This window comes from Schistocerca serialis, chromosome 8 (assembly GCF_023864345.2).
Source record: "Schistocerca serialis cubense isolate TAMUIC-IGC-003099 chromosome 8, iqSchSeri2.2, whole genome shotgun sequence".
Classification (NCBI taxonomy): Eukaryota; Metazoa; Arthropoda; class Insecta; order Orthoptera; family Acrididae; genus Schistocerca; species Schistocerca serialis.
The window spans coordinates 576,712,419-576,734,220 of NC_064645.1; the positions used below are offsets into that span (position 1 = coordinate 576,712,419).

Here is a 21,802-nt window from a genome sequence, read left to right on the forward strand (position 1 = left end):
GTAATATAAACATCTCAACTGAAATTGGTTTAGTGCAATATTTGTGAAAATACCTAATTTCTGGCAGGAAATGAGAAAGCTCTAGTCTACTTACAAGTATGAAGATCTGTATTTCCAACATGAAGTAGGGCAAGACCAACAATTCAATAGCAAATTCTTTATCGTAATTCCGTCACAGCTGCGACTAGTTTCTAACTAACAAGTTCATTTTTGAGCCAGGTTTAGCTCGAAAATGAACCTGGTAGTTTGAAACTATTCACCAGTTTAATAAATCATAACTGTGACAGAATTGTAATAAGAAAGTATAAACTTATTTCAAGCTAGACTTTAATCAAAAAAATGGAGCTGTACTTCCTGCACCAAACCCTCAGCTAAATAAAAATCCAATATCAACCTGCACATGAACATTATAGAAGATTCTGGAAGTAAGCTGCACCAATCCACCCTCTCACAGCAGGAAAAAGAATGTTCATTGAGTCACTCATCACCCTTCAGTAAAAACCTATCCAAACCTATACCCGAGTAATGCGACATGTTCAAAAATCAACAGTCAACATGACGTACAAAAATATTTTCTGAAAATCCTTTCTAAACTGTCCTCTACTCCTGCATTACCACACCCAATGCACGAAAAACTCTGATCAAATCCTTGTATTAAAATCTTAATGATACATGAGAGTAAAACCATCTTATTGGCTGATAGCTGCTTGAGTGAAGTGCTTAAAAATGTACATGCACATTTGAGACAACACTGCAATAAAACCAAAAAATTCATGGTGCATCATGCCTGCAAACACTGTTACACAATTTTCAAATTTTATAGCACATCACAATTTTCTCCTCTTGTTAGAAATTACATGTTGCAGACATTCATTTCCACAAAATCTCTGTATATATGATTCTTTATATTTAACGACGATTTCGTTGTATGGTACAAACCATCACTTATAAAGAGCCGCCTTAATACCAACCTTTTACAGATTTGTGTATCTTTACCTCCACTCGTAGTATACATCACTGGTCACTGGGTATCCTTTCTCAGAGACTGAAGCAGTTTTATACTATGTTCTTTGATTAAATACCTGGAGATCACCGGAGATTGTATAATTTCTGAAATCCCAACATTTTATATATGTCAAGCAAACAAGAATCAGGTAAAAAGAACTACCAGAGGTACATCTGGATCACTTTAGTGAAGACATTCTGCTCTATAACGACAGACTCTCAGCAAACCACGAAAATTGGTCAATTTTATTTATTATTTTTTTTTTTTTTTACGTATGAAGCTCCTTATGTGACTGGATATTTTGTAGTTCTACATGTATTTTTTCTCTAAATACAGTGATAATCATCTTGTTAAAAGCTGCATTTCTTTAAATACATCAATATCAGGACAAATACAGATGGATGGGATCTATACCACCAACAGCTTTCTGCACATGATGGAAGGATTAAAACACACATTCAATTCAACCCTTTTTTGAATACAGAAACATTCTTATTTTCTACACTTTCATTTACACATTTTGTACTTGTAAACATTTGCATCATGACAGGAAAAAGTAAGTCAAAGAAAACATCACATGCACATATACTCATCAAGTGACAAATGTTTAATTTTCTCTTTTATATAAAATGTTAACAAGTTACACTAAACAGAAATTGGAAAGAGTAATGTCAACAATTTTTTAAGGATGAACATCACTTCAGAAGATGTCTGTTAAGAGTTACAATTCATTGCTAGTACGTACCAGCTTCTTGTCGAATTCCCATCTACAAACAGCACATCTTTAGCAGTTTATCAGCTTTGGAACAAGATTTACTCAAACAATAAAAATATTGACAATATGCAGGCTTATACTGGTAGTATAAACCAAAGTGCACTTACATATAAATTCAACAGAAAGTGATACTTCGTAAGAAATAATTTATGAAATGTTAAATGAAGAAGCTGGCACATGTGTGCTTATACTACACTATTATCTATTTTACCTTCTAACTATCTGTTGACAATATTATTCGATCCATTTGTCATTGAAGATAGGTCACTAAAATGGAATACTGTGGCTAAAGATTCTCTTGACAGCCACATATGTGAACAGCCATACAGTGCAGGAGGGCTCTCCAGATTCTGTGCCATGGTCACCTTTCATCCGCAGGAGACTGCTGAAGTGCCTCTTGAAGATCTTGGCATACCCCAAAATAAAAGCAGAAAGTCCCCCCCTCCCACAAATGCCTCCTCAACGAATCACACAAAAGCAAATACACATTAAGCAAGTGTGATAAGTAAGGTACTCTATCAATGGGTATCTGAGTAACAAATGTCAAAATCAACACACTTTCAGTACAAAAATTATAATCAACTCAAACATGTCGCAGGAGCTAGGGAATAATTTCAATCTTACACTATGCACAAACATAAAATGCTGAGAACTATCAGACAAAATGGCATAATTTTTCACAGTTACATCAATGCTTATGCTAAAATATAGGGAACCGGACTTAAAATTCGATAGCCATCAAACTGATCTTGCCATCTGAGAAACAGGACACAAGGCGAAATGGAAACTCAGAAACCCTTGCACAATACCAAACACTTAAAAAATTCACGAATCCAAAGTTTTTGCCAATTTTCTCGGATTATTTTTCTATGAACCACATCGAAGAATAATCTGAAAGGAAACGTAAAACACACAACATATATATCCAATATTCACAAGAAGTTCAGGTACCTGGAAAGAAAATTCGATTATGCTTACTTAACAACTCTTCCACTAGACACTATCCTTTGGTGACAATGTTTGACACCAAAGAAATTACTTCCAACTTCAGTGATTACACCAAAATTTACTGGCAGACAATTATGAACATTATTTATCAATATTGCCACTGGGCAAGAATTAAGAACTGATAAGTATCTGCTGCCATGACTACATATGGCAATATATCTGTACTAACACATGAATTCCTTATGATTAAAGCCAAACAAAAAATGGAACACACATCAAAAGACATGAAATGCAAACATTTACTTACAGTCCCAATCCATTACTGGCTCTCAGGTGCACCAGGCTGTGCACCATAACCTCCGTAGTTAGGGTAAGTATATGGAGGTTGTCCTGGACCAGGTTGCTGAGCAGGTTGTGGTGCAACTGCAAAATATCTTAAGTAAATATCACAGGAATATCTTCAACACAAATAATTTTAATAGTGTAGATGAATGGAGGGAAAATTTAACGTAAAATTGCAAATGTGAAATTTCCTTAGGTTCAATCTTGATCCACATGGATTTTGAAAGCCTTTATAAGATTCAGGAATTAGGTATGTGTGTACCCATACACACAAATTCATAAAAGCACAAATTTCACATACATGGCCACTACCACTTCCTTGCACTACAGCCTGACTCAAGCCTTAGCATTCAGATAAAACAAGTGGGCAGTTGCAGGTTTCGCTTTGTGAATATTTGAGTTTTTCACATCTGATGAAGGGCTTAGCCCAAAACCTGGATATATGCTGCATCCTTTTTCCCTGTGTCTAGTAATCAATATTTAATCTGAAGGTACATTCACACAAGCCACAGAAATTTTGTGTTACCAACAGTGGACTGGTAAGGTAAGGAATGAGTTCTGCACAGAATTGGAGAGGAAAGGAATACGTGAAAAACACTGGCAATTAGAAGGGACAGGATGCAAGGACATGAGGAAATGACTTCAGAGAAAGAAGAGGTTGGAATATATGCAGCAAATAATTGAGGATGTAGATTTCAAATGCTACTCTGACACACATCAAACTATGCAGAAGACTTATGATCCCTCCCAAATAATAATAATAATAATAATAATAATAATAATAATAATAATAATAATAATAATAATAATAATAATAATTTACAGACAGTATATCACGACAATGTTTGGCAGCATTGCAGCCCCATGTACGGCGCCATTACCAGCCACTGTTGCCCAACACTGTTTGCAGCAATGCAATTTCTGGGTCAGAAGTGTTTACACAAGGCCACACTATTGCCATAAGATGGACAAACCCACACTAGTGGATGCGAGTGTGGTACACACGCCGTTGCATTACAATAGGAATAACATTAGAAAGAACAAGAGATTGGAATTTATGGGTGTATTCTTTATTAACCAACAGCATGTTTTAGAAATTATAATTTGTTAACTAATGCTGGATATGCACTTCTCCTACTATTTTACCAGTATCTCAAAACATGATTTCAAATATCTTAGAAGCAACTGATTAAAGAGCCACTAAAACCAATACAAATATGAGAGAGGGTATAGCAGTTACAATTCTAATGGGGATCATCTTTCACTTTTTAAATACTGGTGATTTGTAGGGAAACTTAATGTACCTCTTTAAAGTTCTTTATACATTAATAAGCCTCTTTGAACCATAAGTATGTAATGTTTTGGTAAGACTGATGACTCACTGTATCACTATATACTGAAAAAGAACACCGTATACCACTCAACAATTGTCTCCTTTCAATATGTAAATTAAATAATATCCCAATAAACCCAACCAAGTCCCTATATTTTCAGCAACAGTTTATACGTAGTTCACATTAATACCTACAAAAGGTTCTATCATAGCTCTTGTTTATGGATGCCAAGTTTCCATTCATTCATTCAGTCAGCCCAATAACACTTCCTTCACAAACTGGCAACATTATACACAATATAACTGTCAGGGTGCCAGTGTTAAAGGCGACAAGATCTACACGGACCAAATGCTTCTACCAATTCAGAACAGGGCTCAAGAAACATTTTGTTAATTACACATTCCCTCCCCCACCTGTGAATGCTGTTTCATTACATGGAGAGGGCGGAAAATTTTGTAATTATGTTAGTAACATTGTTAACATGAGAAATTTGAATGGGCCGATAAAAAGAATGGTAACAGCTACATAAACTGTTACCACAGTTACTCCATAATTACAATACCCTAAGAATGCATCCCATACAGAATCTGCAAGTTTAATGGAGAAAACACTTTACCACACACCATGTGATGACTAAGACAATGTAAAACTGCAGCAACCGCTACAAACTTCTTTAAGATAAGTGGACTGCAGGGAAAAATGGAAATAATACCAACAAATAAAATGAAAAAGTAAAACCTAGGGAATGGCAAAATCTGTAACACAGAATGAATAAAGTTCAGAATGAATAAAGTTCAGAATGAATAAAGTTCAGAATGAATAAAGTTCAGAATGAATAAAGTTCAGAATGAATAAAGTTCAGAATGAATAAAGTTCAGAATGAATAAAGTTCAGAATGAATAAAGTTCAGAACGAATAAAGTTCAGAACGAATAAAGTTCAGAATGAATAAAGTTCAGAATGAATAAAGTTCAGAACGAATAAAGTTCAGAATGAATAAAGTTCAGAATGAATAAAGTTCAGAATGAATAAAGTTCAGAATGAATAAAGTTCAGAATGAATAAAGTTCAGAATGAATAAAGTTCAGAATGAATAAAGTTCAGAATGAATAAAGTTCAGAATGAATAAAGTTCAGAATGAATAAAGTTCAGAATGAATAAAGTTCAGAATGAATAAAGTTCAGAATGAATAAAGTTCAGAATGAATAAAGTTCAGAATGAATAAAGTTCAGAATGAATAAAGTTCAGAATGAATAAAGTTCAGAATGAATAAAGTTCAGAATGAATAAAGTTCAGAATGAATAAAGTTCAGAATGAATAAAGTTCAGAATGAATAAAGTTCAGAATGAATAAAGTTCAGAATGAATAAAGTTCAGAATGAATAAAGTTCAGAATGAATAAAGTTCAGAATGAATAAAGTTCAGAATGAATAAAGTTCAGAATGAATAAAGTTCAGAATGAATAAAGTTCAGAATGAATAAAGTTCAGAATGAATAAAGTTCAGAATGAATAAAGTTCAGAATGAATAAAGTTCAGAATGAATAAAGTTCAGAATGAATAAAGTTCAGAATGAATAAAGTTCAGAATGAATAAAGTTCAGAATGAATAAAGTTCAGAATGAATAAAGTTCAGAATGAATAAAGTTCAGAATGAATAAAGTTCAGAATGAATAAAGTTCAGAATGAATAAAGTTCAGAATGAATAAAGTTCAGAATGAATAAAGTTCAGAATGAATAAAGTTCAGAATGAATAAAGTTCAGAATGAATAAAGTTCAGAATGAATAAAGTTCAGAATGAATAAAGTTCAGAATGAATAAAGTTCAGAATGAATAAAGTTCAGAATGAATAAAGTTCAGAATGAATAAAGTTCAGAATGAATAAAGTTCAGAATGAATAAAGTTCAGAATGAATAAAGTTCAGAATGAATAAAGTTCAGAATGAATAAAGTTCAGAATGAATAAAGTTCAGAATGAATAAAGTTCAGAATGAATAAAGTTCAGAATGAATAAAGTTCAGAATGAATAAAGTTCAGAATGAATAAAGTTCAGAATGAATAAAGTTCAGAATGAATAAAGTTCAGAATGAATAAAGTTCAGTTACTACTGCAACAACAATAGTATTACCACTTAACCTAACGACACATTTAACAAATCTGCCGGCATATTTATGACTACACTCCTATCGCACAATCACACTACTTCAACAACACAGTAAAAATTGTATATACATCTATGCACAAGCAAACAAATCCAGCATTTCTTTGTCTTCAACTCACTTTGTGAACACACGATCATACCTGCACGGGTTGTGAAAGTAAGCACAGGAATTTCAAAACCCCAAGTGCATTTAATCTACAGTCAAAACAAAAAGCTAATGCAAATGTATTTTCTTGTGTGGTGATGAGAGTGCATGTAATACTGTCAGCCAAATGTTACCCAGCTTTTGTACACAATGTCACCTTCTGTGGGGGGAAAAACACTTTAATGTGAGCAAATTGTAATGCCCTCCAATAAATTTGGTACCATTCATCGTCTTCAGTCCTGAGACAGGTTTGATGCAGCTCTCCATGCTACTCTATCCTGTGCAAGCTTCTTTATCTCCCAGTACTTATTGCAACCTACTTCCTACTGAATCTGCTTAGTGTATTCATCTCTTGGTCTCCCTCTACGATTTTTACACTCCGCACTGCCCTCCAATGCTAAATTTGTGATCCCTTGATGAGTCAGAACACGTCCTACCAACCGGTCCTTTCTTCTTGTCAAGTTGTGCCACAAACTCTTCTTTCCCCAATTCTATTCAATACCTCCTCATTAGCTATGTGCTCTACCCATCTAATCTTCAACATTCTTCTGTAGCACCACATTTCGAAAGCTTCTATTCTCTTCTTGTCCAAACTATTTATCGTCCATGTTTCACTTCCATACATTGCCACACTCCATACAAATACTTCCAGAAACGACTTCCTGACACCTAAATCTATACTCCATGTTAACAAATTTCTCTTCTTCAGAAACGATTTCCTTGCCATTGCCAGTCTACATTTTATATCCTCTCTACTTCAACCATCATCAGTTATTTTGTTCCCCAAATAGCAAAACTCTTTTACTACTTTAAGTGTCTCATTTCCTAATCTAATTCCCTCAGCATCACCCGACTTAAATCTACTACATTCCATTATCCTCATTTTGCTTTCGTTGATGTTCATCTTATACCCTCATTTCAAGACACTGTCCATTCCGTTCAACTGCTCTTCCAAGTCCTTTGCTGTGTCTGACAGAATTACAATGTCATCGGCGAACCTCAAAGTTTTTATTTCTTCTCCATGGATTTTAATACCTACTCCGAATTTTTCTTTTGTTTCCGTTACTACTTGTTCAATACACAGATTGCATAACATCAGGGATAGGCTACAACCCTGTCTCACTCCCTTCCCAACCGCTGCTTCCCTTTCATGCCCCTCGATTTATAACTGCCATCTGCTTTCTGTACAAATTGTAAATAGCCTTTCGCTCCCTGTATTTAACCCCTGCCACCCTCAGAATTTGAAAGAGAGTATTCCAGTCAACATTGTCAAAAGCTGTCTAAGTCTACAAATGCTAGAAATGTAGGTTTGCCTTTCCTTAATATAGTTTCTAAGAAATCGTAGGGTCAGTATTGCCTCACGTGTTCTAACATTTCTACGGAATCCCATCTGATCTTCCCCGAGGTCGGCTTCTACCAGTTTTTCCATTCGTCTGTAAAGAATTCGCGTTAGTATTTTGCAGCTGTGACTTATTAAACTGATATTTAGGTAATTTTCACAGCTGTCAACACCCGCTTCCTTTGGGATTTGAATTATTATACTCTTCTTGAAGTCTGAGGGTATTTCGCCTGTCTCATACATCTTGCTCACCAGATGGTAGAGTTTTGTCAGGACTGGCTCCCCCAAGGCTGTCAGTAGTTCTAATGGAATGTTGTCTACTCCCGGGGCCTTGTTTTGACTCAGGTCTTTCAGTGCTCTGTCAAACTCTTCACGCAGTATCTTATCTCCCATTTCATCTTCACCTACATCCTCTTCCATTTCCATAATATTGTCCTCAAGAATATCGCCCTTGTATAGACCCTCTATATACTCCTTCCACCTTTCTGCTTTCCCTTCTTTGCTTAGAACTGGGTTCCCATCTGAGCTCTTGATATTCATGCATGGTTCTTTTTTCTCCAAAGGTCTCTTTAATTTTCCTGTAGGCAGTATCTATCTTACCCCTAGTGAGATAAGCCTCTACATCCATACATTTGTCCTTTAGCCATCCCTGCTTATACATTTTACACTTCCTGTCGATCTCATTTTTGAGACGTTTGTATTCCTTTTTGCCTCCTCCTTTTACTGCATTTTTATATTTTCTCCTTGCATCAATTAAATTCAATATTACTTCTTGTTACCCAAGGATTTCTACTACCCCTCGTCTTCTATCTACTTGACCCTCTGCTGCCTTCACTACTTCATCCCTCAGAGCTACACATTCTTCTTCTACTGTATTTCTTTCCCTCATTCCTGTTAACTGTTCCCTTATGCTCACCTTTTTGCCGTTTCTTCAGTTTTAATCTACAGTTCATAACCAATAGATTGTGGTCAGAATCCACATCTGCCCCTGGAAATGATACACAATGGACAGGAATATAGCCTTGTTTCTTCCTGATACTTTCAGCATGGGACAGTCATTGCAAGTTTTCTACATGTGTGGAGAAAGTATATAGTAAAGCTTGATTATAGAGGTACTTAAGTACCACTTCGTTTGACTACTGAGGAGATCGAAACCACCTGACAATAAGCAAAATCAGCATTTTTTGAAGACCTGAAACTGATGATTTAAAAGGAAGGAGCTAAGACTCATGAGCAACATCACGCTTTTTCAGTCAAGAAATGAGACATCCTCCATATTTTAATAAGCTTTCACACAGTATACATTAGTGTAACAAGTACACCACCAAAGGCCCAATCAAGCTAATCTACAGATATAAACGGCAAAAATCAAACAAAGGGGGGCTCTCACAGTTTTGAGCAGATTTTTAATGTAATATTTCATAAGTTATAAGTATTTATGTTCAGCTTCTCTACCAGAGGGAAAACTACTGACCTTTTCATACAATCGATTTAATAGTTTACCTGAAGTTTTACTATGTAATTCGTACTTATTACACCGTAAAGACCAATAATTTTATGAGATTCTATAGGACAAATATCCTGATCTTATGAATTGTGGAGGCTGACTGACATCATGAAGTCTGTAAGTTATCTGTCTATAAGGGCAGACTCTTATCGTTATCTGAATACTGAGTGGAGGGAGGTATACAAGGACACCTACCTGGCGCTCCTCCGTAGTATCCAGCAGCCTGATACGCATACGGCTGGCCGTATGGTGGCTGTGGTTGGGCAGGCTGGGTCGGCTGTGGTGCTGCACCAGGTTGCTGTGGAGCCTGTGGCTGAGGTTGACCAGGCTGTGGTCCTCCAGGACCAGCTTGCCCAACCTAAAGTGAATACAGAAAACAATTAGCACATCCAAACACACTTATCCTACATTAAAATATTGTGACAGTTCAAAATATGGTCATTTCCAAAGGGTGTTCAACAAAGGCTCTTAGACGGTAAGGTTTAAAAAATGTAAAAGCTATTAACAGCTTTAGTTCATTTCTCACTGCAGTTTTTGAAATGAAGTATTAATTACATCAGGCTTAATGGAATTGTATTTAAATGCACGCAAAACATGCAAATTGTGAACTTAATTCTTCTCATAGTGGCAAAATTGCATCTTTAGGTTTTGTGTGTGTGTGTGTGTGTGTGTGTGTGTGTGTGTGTGTGTTTTAAAAAATCACGAACGGAGAATGAAATGTAAGCCAACACAATTATGCATTATTAGTTTTTTTTTTTTTTTATATTTTCTTCAGAATGCTTCACAGAAAAGGATTAGCCTGGTGGCAACTGTTTGATCAAAAAAATTTCACAATTTAGAGGTTGAGATTCATACAATTTTTGCTGTAGAAAAGAGCAGGTTTTCTAGGGGCCAACTTTTTTGGTTTGCAATGTCCCGTATTGTTACTGTTTAACTGGCACCAAAATCAAGATTTACACAAAACTAATTTTCAATTGGTATAGAAATACTACTAATCTTAAGGTTTTTGCAACAATTCCTATAGTTAAATTTTAACTAGAAATTCCATCAACACAGTCATCTGTGAGACAACCAGGCATGTAAGAGGAGGAGGAGGAGGAGGAGGAGATCAGTGTTTAACGTCCCGTTGACAACGAGGTCATTAGAGATGGAGCATAAGCTCGAACTAGGGAAGGAAATTGGCCATACCCCTTCAAAGGTACCATCCCAGCATTTGCCTGAAACAATTTAGGGAAATCATGGAAAACATTAATCAGGATGGCCAGACACTGGTTTGAACAGAGGTCCTCCCGAATGAGAGTCCAGTGTGTTAAGCAATGCACCACCTTGCTCCAGTAGATGTGTAAGAAATCCTCAAGTGAACACGCTTCAACCTGATGTCAATGGAGCATGGCACCAAACTTCAATACCTACACACATTACAAGCAGAAGAACGTTAGCGAAGTATTACTTCAAACTACCTGACTGATTAAATGCCTTTGGGTAATATTGTGAAAATAATAACTATGTAATAATGCCCTGTGTTTTGAATTGTACTGCTGACATTGGTAGAATAAGAGTATCTTGCTCTTTCATAAGTCCCAAAAACAATCACAAACAATGAGTGATGCAACATAATTCATCAAACTTTACTACCATCATACTTCAATTTAATATTAACCAAAATGTATTTCTACTAATGTTCAAGCTTTCATGTGTTCACAGTTACAGAAACAAGTTAATATGTTCATTCATAATGATAGCAGGAGAAAATATAAACAAATCTAATTTTCTGATAATCACGCCAAATAAGTAAGTTCTGCCCACATCACAAAATTCTATTTTTAATTTCATCTCTCAATATATGGTACAAATTCTCTATTAACTCGTTTTGCAGAAGTAAAGAAAGAAGTAATTGAATTCTTGAACTGAACAACTCATTTCACTACCAATACATAAAAATTACAGTGACCTTTGTATTTAAAAACATGTACCTGCAAATTAGAAGTATTTTGCCACCCAAACTGTCAACTGAATGTAAAACTTTGCATTAAAATTAAAAGCATTTGTAACAATTAACCCACTGTAGTGTTTACAACGAACACCGGCAGATTTTTGTAGCCAGCAGGCCAGTCTTCAGTCAGATTCTGAGATGGAATATGTTCGTGATCAAACCTAACAATGTGATAATATAGAGTATTATTTAAAATGGTTCATCTGTAAACTTTATTATTATACATATCACACATGAAAGTCTGTAGATCAGAAGAATTTCAGGTTATCGATGAGAATCAACTGTTGCAGCAAAGAAAAACAGTATTTTTACTTCATTTAATTACCCCCCCCCCCCCCCCTGTCTGATAAACTATTCCCAATATTAGCAGTTGTTACAAATAGAAACAAATTCCTTTACATTTCAGCAGATTTTGAAACAGCGTAACTACAGTATTCGCATATTTTAAAAAAATAAAAATGAGCAACTCAGCTTGAAAGATTCAGTTATGTGACAAATTTTGAAATGTTATGCTCCCTGCACATTTGTATTTCCTTATGCAAATTCCGAACAAATTGTTTCCATTGTAAGACCTCACAGTAGTCTGCAAGAGAATGACTTCACACATTTCTTTGTGTTGGAAGTAAGTTTATCTTATTGTTGGTATTTCCCTGCCTTTTTATGTAAATTTTATTTCCCTGTTAATTCCTCATTTCCAGACAAGTCACCATGCTGGTTAGAACTTTTGGATAATACATCTGATTAAATGCACAATCTGCTGCTCACAAGGAAACCTCCCCATCGCACCCCCCTCAGATTTAGTTATAAGTTGGCACAGTGGATAGGCCTTGAAAAACTGAACACAGATCAATCGAGAAAACAGGAAGTAGTTGTGTGGAACTATCAAAAAAATAAGTAAAATATACAAACAGAGTAGTCCATGCGCAACATATCCATCATCATGGATAATGCGATATCAGGAGCGCCGTGGCCCCGTGGTTAGCATGAGCAGCTGCCGAACTAGAGGTCCTTGGTTCAAGTCTTCCCTCGGGTGAAAAGTTTAATTTTTTATTTTCGAAAAGTTATGATCTGTCCGTTCGTTCATTGATGTGTCTGTTCACTGAAATAAGTTTAGTGTCTGTGTTTTGCGACCGCACCGCAAAACCGTGCGATTAGTAGATGAAAGGACGTGCCTCTCCAATGGGAACCGAAAACATTTAATCGCAAGGTCTTACGATTCCTCCACAGGAAAACAAGTCTGATATATTCTATAGGACACTGGTGACGGCATGTGCGTCACATGACTGGAATATGTTGTCGACCCACCTAACTTTTACACTTGGCGAATGGGTAAAAAGGTTCTTCTACCTTGCCCAATTTAGGTTTTCTTGTGGATGTGATAATCACTCCCAAAAAAGTGATGAAAACATAAGTGTTTGTCACATAAACTGCAACAAATGAATGCAACAGTTTCACAGTCACACAGTTTTCACTGTGCTCTGCCACAACATATGTTTCTAACGTTTTCAAATTTTTCCGTGTGTAGACCGTCAAATCCTGCATATGTCCAAGCAAATCTGAACATGTCCTGAAATTTTGGAAAGCGAAGTTGATTATGTGTAAGTGCCTGAACTTTCACAATTGTCTGAAAATAAAAAATTAAAATTTTCATTCGAGGGAAGACTTGAACCAAGGACCTCTCGTTCCGCAGCTGCTCACGCTAACCACGGGACCACTGCGCTCTTCAGCTCACGTTATCCTTGATGTTGGATATCCTACACATGGATTACTCAGTTTGTATATTTTGCTTATTTTTTTCATAGTTCCACACAACTTCTTCCTGTTTTCTCGATTGATCTGTGTTCAGTGTTTTAAGGCCTATCCACTGTGCCAACTTCTAACTAAATCTGAGGGGGGTGCGATGGGGAGGTTCCCTTGTTAGTACTTTCTTTTTTCATATAATTGCTCTTCTGGAAGCTTTTACTGAGATGACGTGGCCTTAGTTTTAATATCATATCCCTACATCCTTACTTCATAGGCACATATGTTCAATTTGAATGGTTTTAGACATAATGAACATACGTTAGCTATTTCTGTGCAAATTCGTTTGATACAGTTTTATATACAGAAATCAATTTGGGAACAAATTTTGCTGCCATAGGCTTCATTCCTGAAATGTTCCAGTCACAAACCCCCTCAGATTGACTCAGCAATTAGTGATAATTTTCTTACTTTTTTTTTCGTTTGTACTGGGACATACCACCATGAACCTTTCAGAGGTAGGTGGCTTGCACAGGTAGGTACCATATGCCCAGATCAGAATAACAAACTGATTGACATCTAGCCGTTTGCGTGGCTGCTACCATAGGAACAGCCAATCAGAGAATGCCCTTGGCTGCACCACCTGTTCCATTTACTGTTGTCAATCTCTCTGCTACAGCAGCGAGCAGCTACTTTACTGTAGCCAGTTGCAGACGACACTCATGGCCAGTAACTTAAACAGTTATCCGTTTCATTATATGCTTTGTTTCTCAGTGTGGTGAATTTATTTTGTGCTACAAAATGTCTGAAGCTTGTAGTGGAAGTGGGCAATGAAGTAAGGATGCAAAACAAAGTTGAGCAATCTGATGGTCGAGAGAACTGCAGACGCTTCAAAGATATACCAAAATACTGTGATCAACCATTGTAAGGAAAAATACTGTGCAGATGGGGAAGAGCCTGGATCATCCAAACTGTGGACATCCAGTAAAAATAATACAAAAACACTAGTAACAAACTTGCACTCTCTTCAACAAGATGCTGTTTGTTGTCACAGATATAGATATTACAAGGGAAAAGAACATCCAACTACAAAAAAACTGTGCTCTACTCTTCTTGAGGTAGAGTTATTCTGTGGCAGCTAGACTCCTTTGTTAATGGTTGTCAGAGCCCTTGGTTTTCAGTATACAAAAAAAAAAAAAAAAAAAAAAAAAAAAAAAAAAAAAAAAAAAAAAAAAAAAAAAAATGGACGGAAGATTATGAGGGAGTCAGCCTTGGCATTGCCAATTTTTAAGAAATATCATTAAAATGCAGTTTTCAAACACTATGTGGCCTGATGAAACTTTGATAAACACCTTTCATTCAGTCAGATATGACTTGACAGATGATAGCATACTGGGAAGTTCTGTTCACATGGGAAAAGGTGCAAGACTTATTGTTTGGAACTGCATCTGGTACAGGAGATTTAAGCTAAGATCAGTCATCTGTTGTCATAATGGGTAATTCCCTCGTACCACTGTTAGGTGCTCGACGACCGCCAACTTGTTTGTCCGAAGATCACGAAATGGACTACAAACAAACCAGGTTCTTGACACAGACATCTAAATACTGGGACAGCGTCGTTAGAGAGGCTATCAAAATTCACACCAGGGATGGACTCATCAACTAAGATAGCAGCTACAACCATGGGAACCAGCACCGAGTCTAATTAAAAAGACACTCAGCAAAGGAAACAAACGAGTGACTAGGGTGGAAGAGGCAATTACACCGACACCACCACCACAGACGCAGACATCTCACCAACCACTGACGGAGGGGCGCAGACCGCGGAAAGAATGCTTCGCACAGGGAGGGGATTTAAGATGGCCACCCTCCCCCAGTAGCTCAGTTTGTCAACGCACCTGACGATGGCGACATGTCTGATCGCCGAAATATTGTGCCTGTTGGACACTATGGACCAGCAGTACACCCATGGACTGTTCCGAGCATTACAAAACTTAACTCTTTTAGTTATATACAACAATAAATAATATTTTTAGATATGTTAAAAATTATGAACTCGGTTTTTAAACTTTTTAAAGATTGCAATACGTTTTTCACCAAGAAGCTACTGAACATAATGACCTGATTTTGCTTCCTTCTGTTGATATACGTAATTGCATACACCCCAAATAATTTAAAAGCTTCATGTTATTTACTTTTTGAGTTATGAGGGAAAAGAACCAACTGAGATGAAGTGCAGGAAATGAGTGAAACATTGCTAACGTGGTTATCAGAACTTTTTGGTTGTTTTAATGTAAATCAAAAGCCGCCAACACAGTAGATCGTCCCATCAAATGATGACTGATTATCCATCTTTAGTCTGAGCTTTCTCCTTCTGCTTCTTGTTGTTTCTCGATTTCTTTTCTCTGCTGATTATTCACACTGTATCCACTGGGTCCAATTTAATTTCACAGAAAGTTCCATACTTAATTACTTTTGTTTACCTTTCATGCCTTCATTGAATGTAATTACAGCATCATTAGTTGTAATTTTAATAATAATAATTTCCCCACAAAATCCTGTTTCCAAATTTTGCTGTTCAGTGACTCATTAACATATTTTGTATTAGCTCCAACACATCTTTTTACGAGCTCTCTGGCAAATAAATTTAGCACAGGCTTAATAGCTTCCATCACTGCAGGTGGTGAAGTATTTTTGTGCCTAATGCTGTGAACAGTTCCTTCATACACTGTACATCGATACAGACACCATGCCTCTTTGCCCTTGGGACAAACATAATGCATTTGGTTGGAATTAGAAGAGCATTTGCAGTATCATACAGCACACAAAGGCTTTCATGTTAAAAATGGAATCATAATTATCTCTCATTGCATTCCAACAAAATGAGGTTATTGTATTTATTGCAGCATCTGTCAGTCTACATCTACATGACTACTCTGCAACTCGCACATAAGTGCCTGGCAGACAGTTCTTCAAACCACCTTCAGGGGGCCGACAGTTCTTCAAACCACCTTCAGACTATTTCCCTGCCATTCCACACTCTTAATAGTGTGCAAGTGTACTGTCAGTAAAACAGTATTTGGATTGCCTTCCCCACAAAAGTATCTAGGTGGCCATTGTAAAAGCTACTCCTAACTGTAATTCTAAATTTACTGGATTTTTTCCTTACTCATGTGGATGGCCTCACTTTTCTTTATTCAGAGACTGTCACTTTTCGTACCAATCAAGTACTGCATCTAAGTCATTTTGCAATTGTTTTGATCTTCCAATGACTTCATTAGACAGTAAGTGACAGCATCATCTGCAAACAATCTAAAAGGACTGCTGGTGTAATCTCCTCAATAATTTATGTAGATGAAGAACAGAAGAGGACCTCCTTACCACATGCATATTTTCTATCGGAAATCTTTTTACCCTTATATTTTAACTGTATTTTTTGCAACTCCGCAATCATCCTCTTTTGGACAACATATTCCAGTTTAGTGATAAGGTTACTAGGCCCATTAAGACTAATTCTGAATGTCTTGACGGACTTGGTATCATCATTACCTATTGTAATTAATATACTGTGCATCACATTTGATCTCTGATTGCAGAAAAAATTTCTCGATTCCCTTCAGTTACGTAGCACATGCTATACCCATATGGATAACTGAACAATTCCACATAAGCCATAGTATTTTTACCATCTTTCCAACCTTTGCAACCCTTGCAAGAAGTAGTGACCACTTTGGCATTCATAACTTTTCCAGATTTACTTCCTATTACAGACCATACTCCTCAATGTAATGATGTCCCCTTGTACACCATTCACTATCACACAAAACTTATAACTTGTTTTGTGCTCTTTTTTTAGTCTAATTTCTTCTGTTGCAACGTTACTGACACATAACTTCTTCATACCCTGAATCAATATTAATTTTACTGTTGATGAAGGTGTTTTATACAACAAAATATTGAGACTTGTTGGACCCTGTCCTGAACATATCCTTCCATACACTGGTCTTCAATTAATAGTGTAGACTTTTTCCTTTTCTCTGACTAGGGTAGTTATGAAATGAGCCTACCATTGCATAGTTAACGTGTTATGGCAATTTTTGCAATTGAACACTGATATATCGTTTATATTAAAATTTATATTTCCAACACATAGGTAGCAGAGCCATATTAAATTCAGCAAACAGTACATTTATGTCCAGAATAACACAGCCTGTAACATCAGTAATGCCTGAAGCATGTTTGTTTCAATAGTTATCCTGTTTCATAAATTTTTCATTTCTAAGCACATACATTGTTATTTTCACAGATATCTTTGGCTTAATGTAAAAATGGAAATTCTAGGTTGGAATATCACCAATATTATATATTAGGAAAGGAACAGATTGCTACTCACCGAAAAGATGACGTGCTGAGTTTCAGAGAGGCACGTTGAAAAGGCTGTTACATATAAGCTCTCTGCCAAAGTCTTCCTTCAGAAAATAAAAGGACGCTCTGGCCAAAAGTTTATACATAACAGTCTTTTCATCATGCCTGTCCGTGTAGCTATCTGCCCTTTTCATAATACTGTTTGGCTGAATATATGTTCTTATACCGATTGCCACAGAAAGACTAATCATCTTATAGGATACTTTCTTCTTCCACATGATCAATCATAAAACACTTAAACTAAACACAGGAGCTGTTCAAATATCATATGCAAATGTTTACAATTTACTTCACACAAGATGGCTGCAAGTATGAGACATTTAGCTTTCAAACTGATGACTATAAGTAGAAGTTCTAGTTTCGACATTTTGTGTGATTACAAATTTCACTAAACACAAAATTAGACTCCAGGAAAATTAAAAGCTGATCTCAGGACATCGGGTGGTGGTGGTGGTGGTGGTGGTGGTGAAGGGGAGCTCTTGAGGCACGTCAGAGAACACTGTTTAAAATAAGCTGTAACGCTGAAATATTAGAAGATACTGCACTTAATATTTTCACCAAAATGTTCCTAGACAGTTGGAGCATAAGGAAACTAATTTTGGAACTACTTTTTGGTGACCTCAACCCTCAAATGGTACGGTGCGGGTCAGATCCAACCCAGCTGTTCAATTTTCCCCTACACTGTTCTAGCCGCTTAGTGCAGGAAGTGAGTCGACCAAGAGCCCTACTAGCCAGTCGTGCTCTGCTTATTGGACTGACTGCAGTTATCGTGTAAGTAATCTTGGCTCACTATGCGTGTTCTGGGTCGTATCTGACCCGACCTTACCTGTTAAGTCACTAATTTTACTGTGCATCTTTTTCGCAGTTGTTATACGAACATGGCTTGGAAACAACAATTACAGGCACCTGAGGCAGTTCTGAGTATTGTTACGCCCCGCCAGGAGGATCCTTCAGACCAAGAGGTACATATGACAAACAGGTTATAGGTGTTGCCTGTGGCTGACGTTGCCCCTGAGCCAGATATAGCTGGTTGGTTGGTTGTTTGCTTGCTTGGTTTAAAAGAGGAGGAAGGGACCAAACTGTGAGGTCATCAGTCCCTTGTTCCCAGTAAAATAATTACACAATGGAAAAAAGAAAAGAAAGGAGATTTATAGCACAACAATAGGGGAAAGGAAGAACCAGAAGAACAACAGGGGAAAGGAAGAACCAGAAGAACAACAGGGGAAAGGAAGAACCAGAAGAACAACAGGGGAAAGGAAGAACCAGAAGAACAACAGGGGAAAGGAAGAACCAGAAGAACAACAGGGGAAAGGAAGAACCAGAAGAACAACAGGGGAAAGGAAGAACCAGAAGAACAACAGGGGAAAGGAAGAACCAGAAGAACAACAGGGGAAAGGAAGAACCAGAAGAACAACAGGGGAAAGGAAGAACCAGAAGAACAACAGGGGAAAGGAAGAACCAGAAGAACAACAGGGGAAAGGAAGAACCAGAAGAACAACAGGAGGACAACCAACACCATTACGTACAAAACAGAAAAAGAAAACCACAGAGAGAAGCAAGAAACAGGTAGAAGGGGTAAAAAGAGAGAGCAGATGACTGTGGCTGGCCAACCACAAGAATAAAAAGGAAAAGCCAGCCACTCTGCGACACATTAAAACATTCACCCTAAGAGCATTAGAGCGCAGAACACAAGGGGACAAAGGACATGCGCTAGAACTTATATAGAACGATAAAACCCACCGACACAAGTAAAAGGTAAAACTAAATTAGTCGATGAGGTGGTGTCAGCTAAAACCTGGTAACTGAAGAGCCCATCGCAGGGCAGCCAAAGGAGGACAGCTCACCAAGATATCGGCCAGTCAGCGGAGCTGGCAGAGAACCACAGGGGTCCCCATGAGAGGCCCACATGCAGGACTGCCACACGTTCATAGTCTCCTAAATGGCACGCTGTTTGTTGTGCGTGGCTGAGGTTATGCCATTTCATCACCAAATGCCGCAAAACCTTGCAGCGTAATACCGAATGCAGGTCAGTTGCAGAGAAGCCGATCTCTGTACGTGTTTTCCACATAGCCTGTCGGCAAGCTTGTTGCCCGGGATTCCGACTTGACTTGGGGTCCATACAAACACCACTGAAATACTGGACCATTCCAGGGCATAGATGGACTCCTGGATGGTCGTTACCAAAGGATGACGAGGGTAGCACTGGTCGACAGCTTGCAGGCTGCTCAAGGAGTCAGTACACAGAAGAAACAACTCCCCAGGGCACGAACAGATGTGCTCAAGAGCATGAGATATAACCACCAGCTCTGCCATGGAAACACTGCAGCCATCGGCAATGAATACTGTTCAATATGTCCTCCCTGGACATACGTTAAGCTGACGTATCAGTCATCGAGCCGTTGATGTAAACCAACAGCAGAGCTGCGGGGTGGGGGGTGTCTTTGGGCCGTGTGGAAGGTCCAGGCGAAGCTGTGGCCTAGGCGTACACCACGGAGATGTACGTGAATGGACCTCAAATATAGGTCGTAAAGGCAAGGACTCCAGTTTGGAAAGAAGGGATTGGACATGGAGTGTAATTGGAAGCCCTAACCTGGGCCGCTGATGTGGGAGATGAACTGCCATGGGTGGGAGAAGCAGACGGTGATTCGAATGTGCAGGAGAACTACGAATGTGCGCAATGTAACTGGCCAGCAGTTGTGCACACTTAACCTGCAATGGAGGGAGCCCAGCTTCCATAATGACTGGTCACCGGACTCATCACAAAAGTTCCTGTCACTAGGCGAATGCCACAGGGGTGCACCGGGTCAAGTAAACGCAACTCTGAGAGCACCGCTAAACCTTAAACCGGACACCCACAGTCAACGAGGGATTGAACAAGAACACTGTAGAGCTGTGAAAGCGTGGAGTTATCTGCACCCCAGATGGTGTTGCTCAGGCAGTGGAGGACATTGAGGTGCTGCCAGCAATTCTACTTAAGCTGACGAAGGTAAGGAAGCCAAGTAATCAAGGGTCAAAAACCAGTCCTAAGAATTGATATGTCTCCACTGTGAGTGGATCATCATTAAGGTAAAGCTCTGGTCCTGGATGAACGGTATGACACCAACGGAAGTGCATAACACACGACTTTGTAGCCGAAAACTGGAAACTGGGCTAGAGCCCACGACTGCACCTTGTGGATGGCTCTCTGTAGGTGCCGCTAAGCAACACCAGTACTGGTGAAGCAGTACGAAATGCAGAAGTTGTCTGCATACACAGAGGGTGAGATGGACAGCCCTACAGCTGCTGCTACACCATTAATGGCCACTAAAAATAGAGAGACACTTAATACACAGCCCTGCGGGACACCATTCTCCTGGATATTGGGAAGGGGGGGGGGGGGGGGGGGCACTATGGGAGGCATCAACATGGACAAGGAGAGTACGAACAGACATGAAAATTTGGATAAAAATTAAGAGCGGGCCTCGGAGACCCTATTCATATAATGCGGTAAGGATATGATGTCGCCAGGGGGTGTCATACGCTTTTCGTACATAAAAAAAAAAAAAAAAAGACAGCAACCAGGTGTTTGCACCTGGAAAAGGCTGTTCGGATGGCAAACTTTAAGGACATAAGATTATCAGTGGTAGAGCGACCCTGGCAAAAGCTGCCCTGCCATGGAGCCAGTAGGCCACGTGACTCCAGGACCCAACCCACCCACCGACAAACCATACATTCCAGCAGCTTACAAAGAACGATGGTGAGGCTGATGGACCGATAGCTATCCACATCAAGCGAGTTTTTACCGGGTTTGAGCACTGGAATGATGTTCTTTCCCACCACTGCAATGGAAAGATGTCATCGCACCAGATCCGGTTAAAGATGAGGAGATGTTGCTTTTAGTCAGATGAGAGATGTTTAATCATCTGACTGTAGATCCGATCTGGCCCAGGAGCTGTGCAAGGGCACTGAGGAGCTCCTACTCTGTACATGGGGCATTATAGGATGCACTGTGGCGTGTAGTAAACAAGAGGACTTTTCCTTCCAGCTGCCGTTTGAGAGTGTGAAAAGGGGGGGGGGGGGGGGGGGGGGGGGGTAACACGCCATTTATGTTAACA

At 38.4% G+C, this 21,802-nt stretch overlaps 1 protein-coding gene across 6 annotated transcripts in view; it reads right to left on the reverse strand.

Moving 5' to 3' along the window:
• Positions 1 to 1,592: 1,592 nt before the first annotated feature.
• The window catches only part of LOC126416070 (far upstream element-binding protein 1), a 76,895-nt gene continuing 56,685 nt past the window's right edge, over positions 1,593 to 21,802 (reverse strand). For all 6 annotated transcript variants that reach the window (XM_050083552.1, XM_050083550.1, XM_050083549.1 and 3 more), the window contains 3 exons: positions 9,746 to 9,908; positions 3,037 to 3,152; positions 1,593 to 2,672 (listed from right to left, as the gene is read on the reverse strand). In XM_050083552.1, the coding sequence (XP_049939509.1) occupies positions 3,049 to 3,152; positions 9,746 to 9,908 (267 nt within the window). In that variant the 3' untranslated portion in view covers positions 1,593 to 2,672; positions 3,037 to 3,048. The remainder of the gene's footprint in view (positions 2,673 to 3,036; positions 3,153 to 9,745; positions 9,909 to 21,802) is intronic.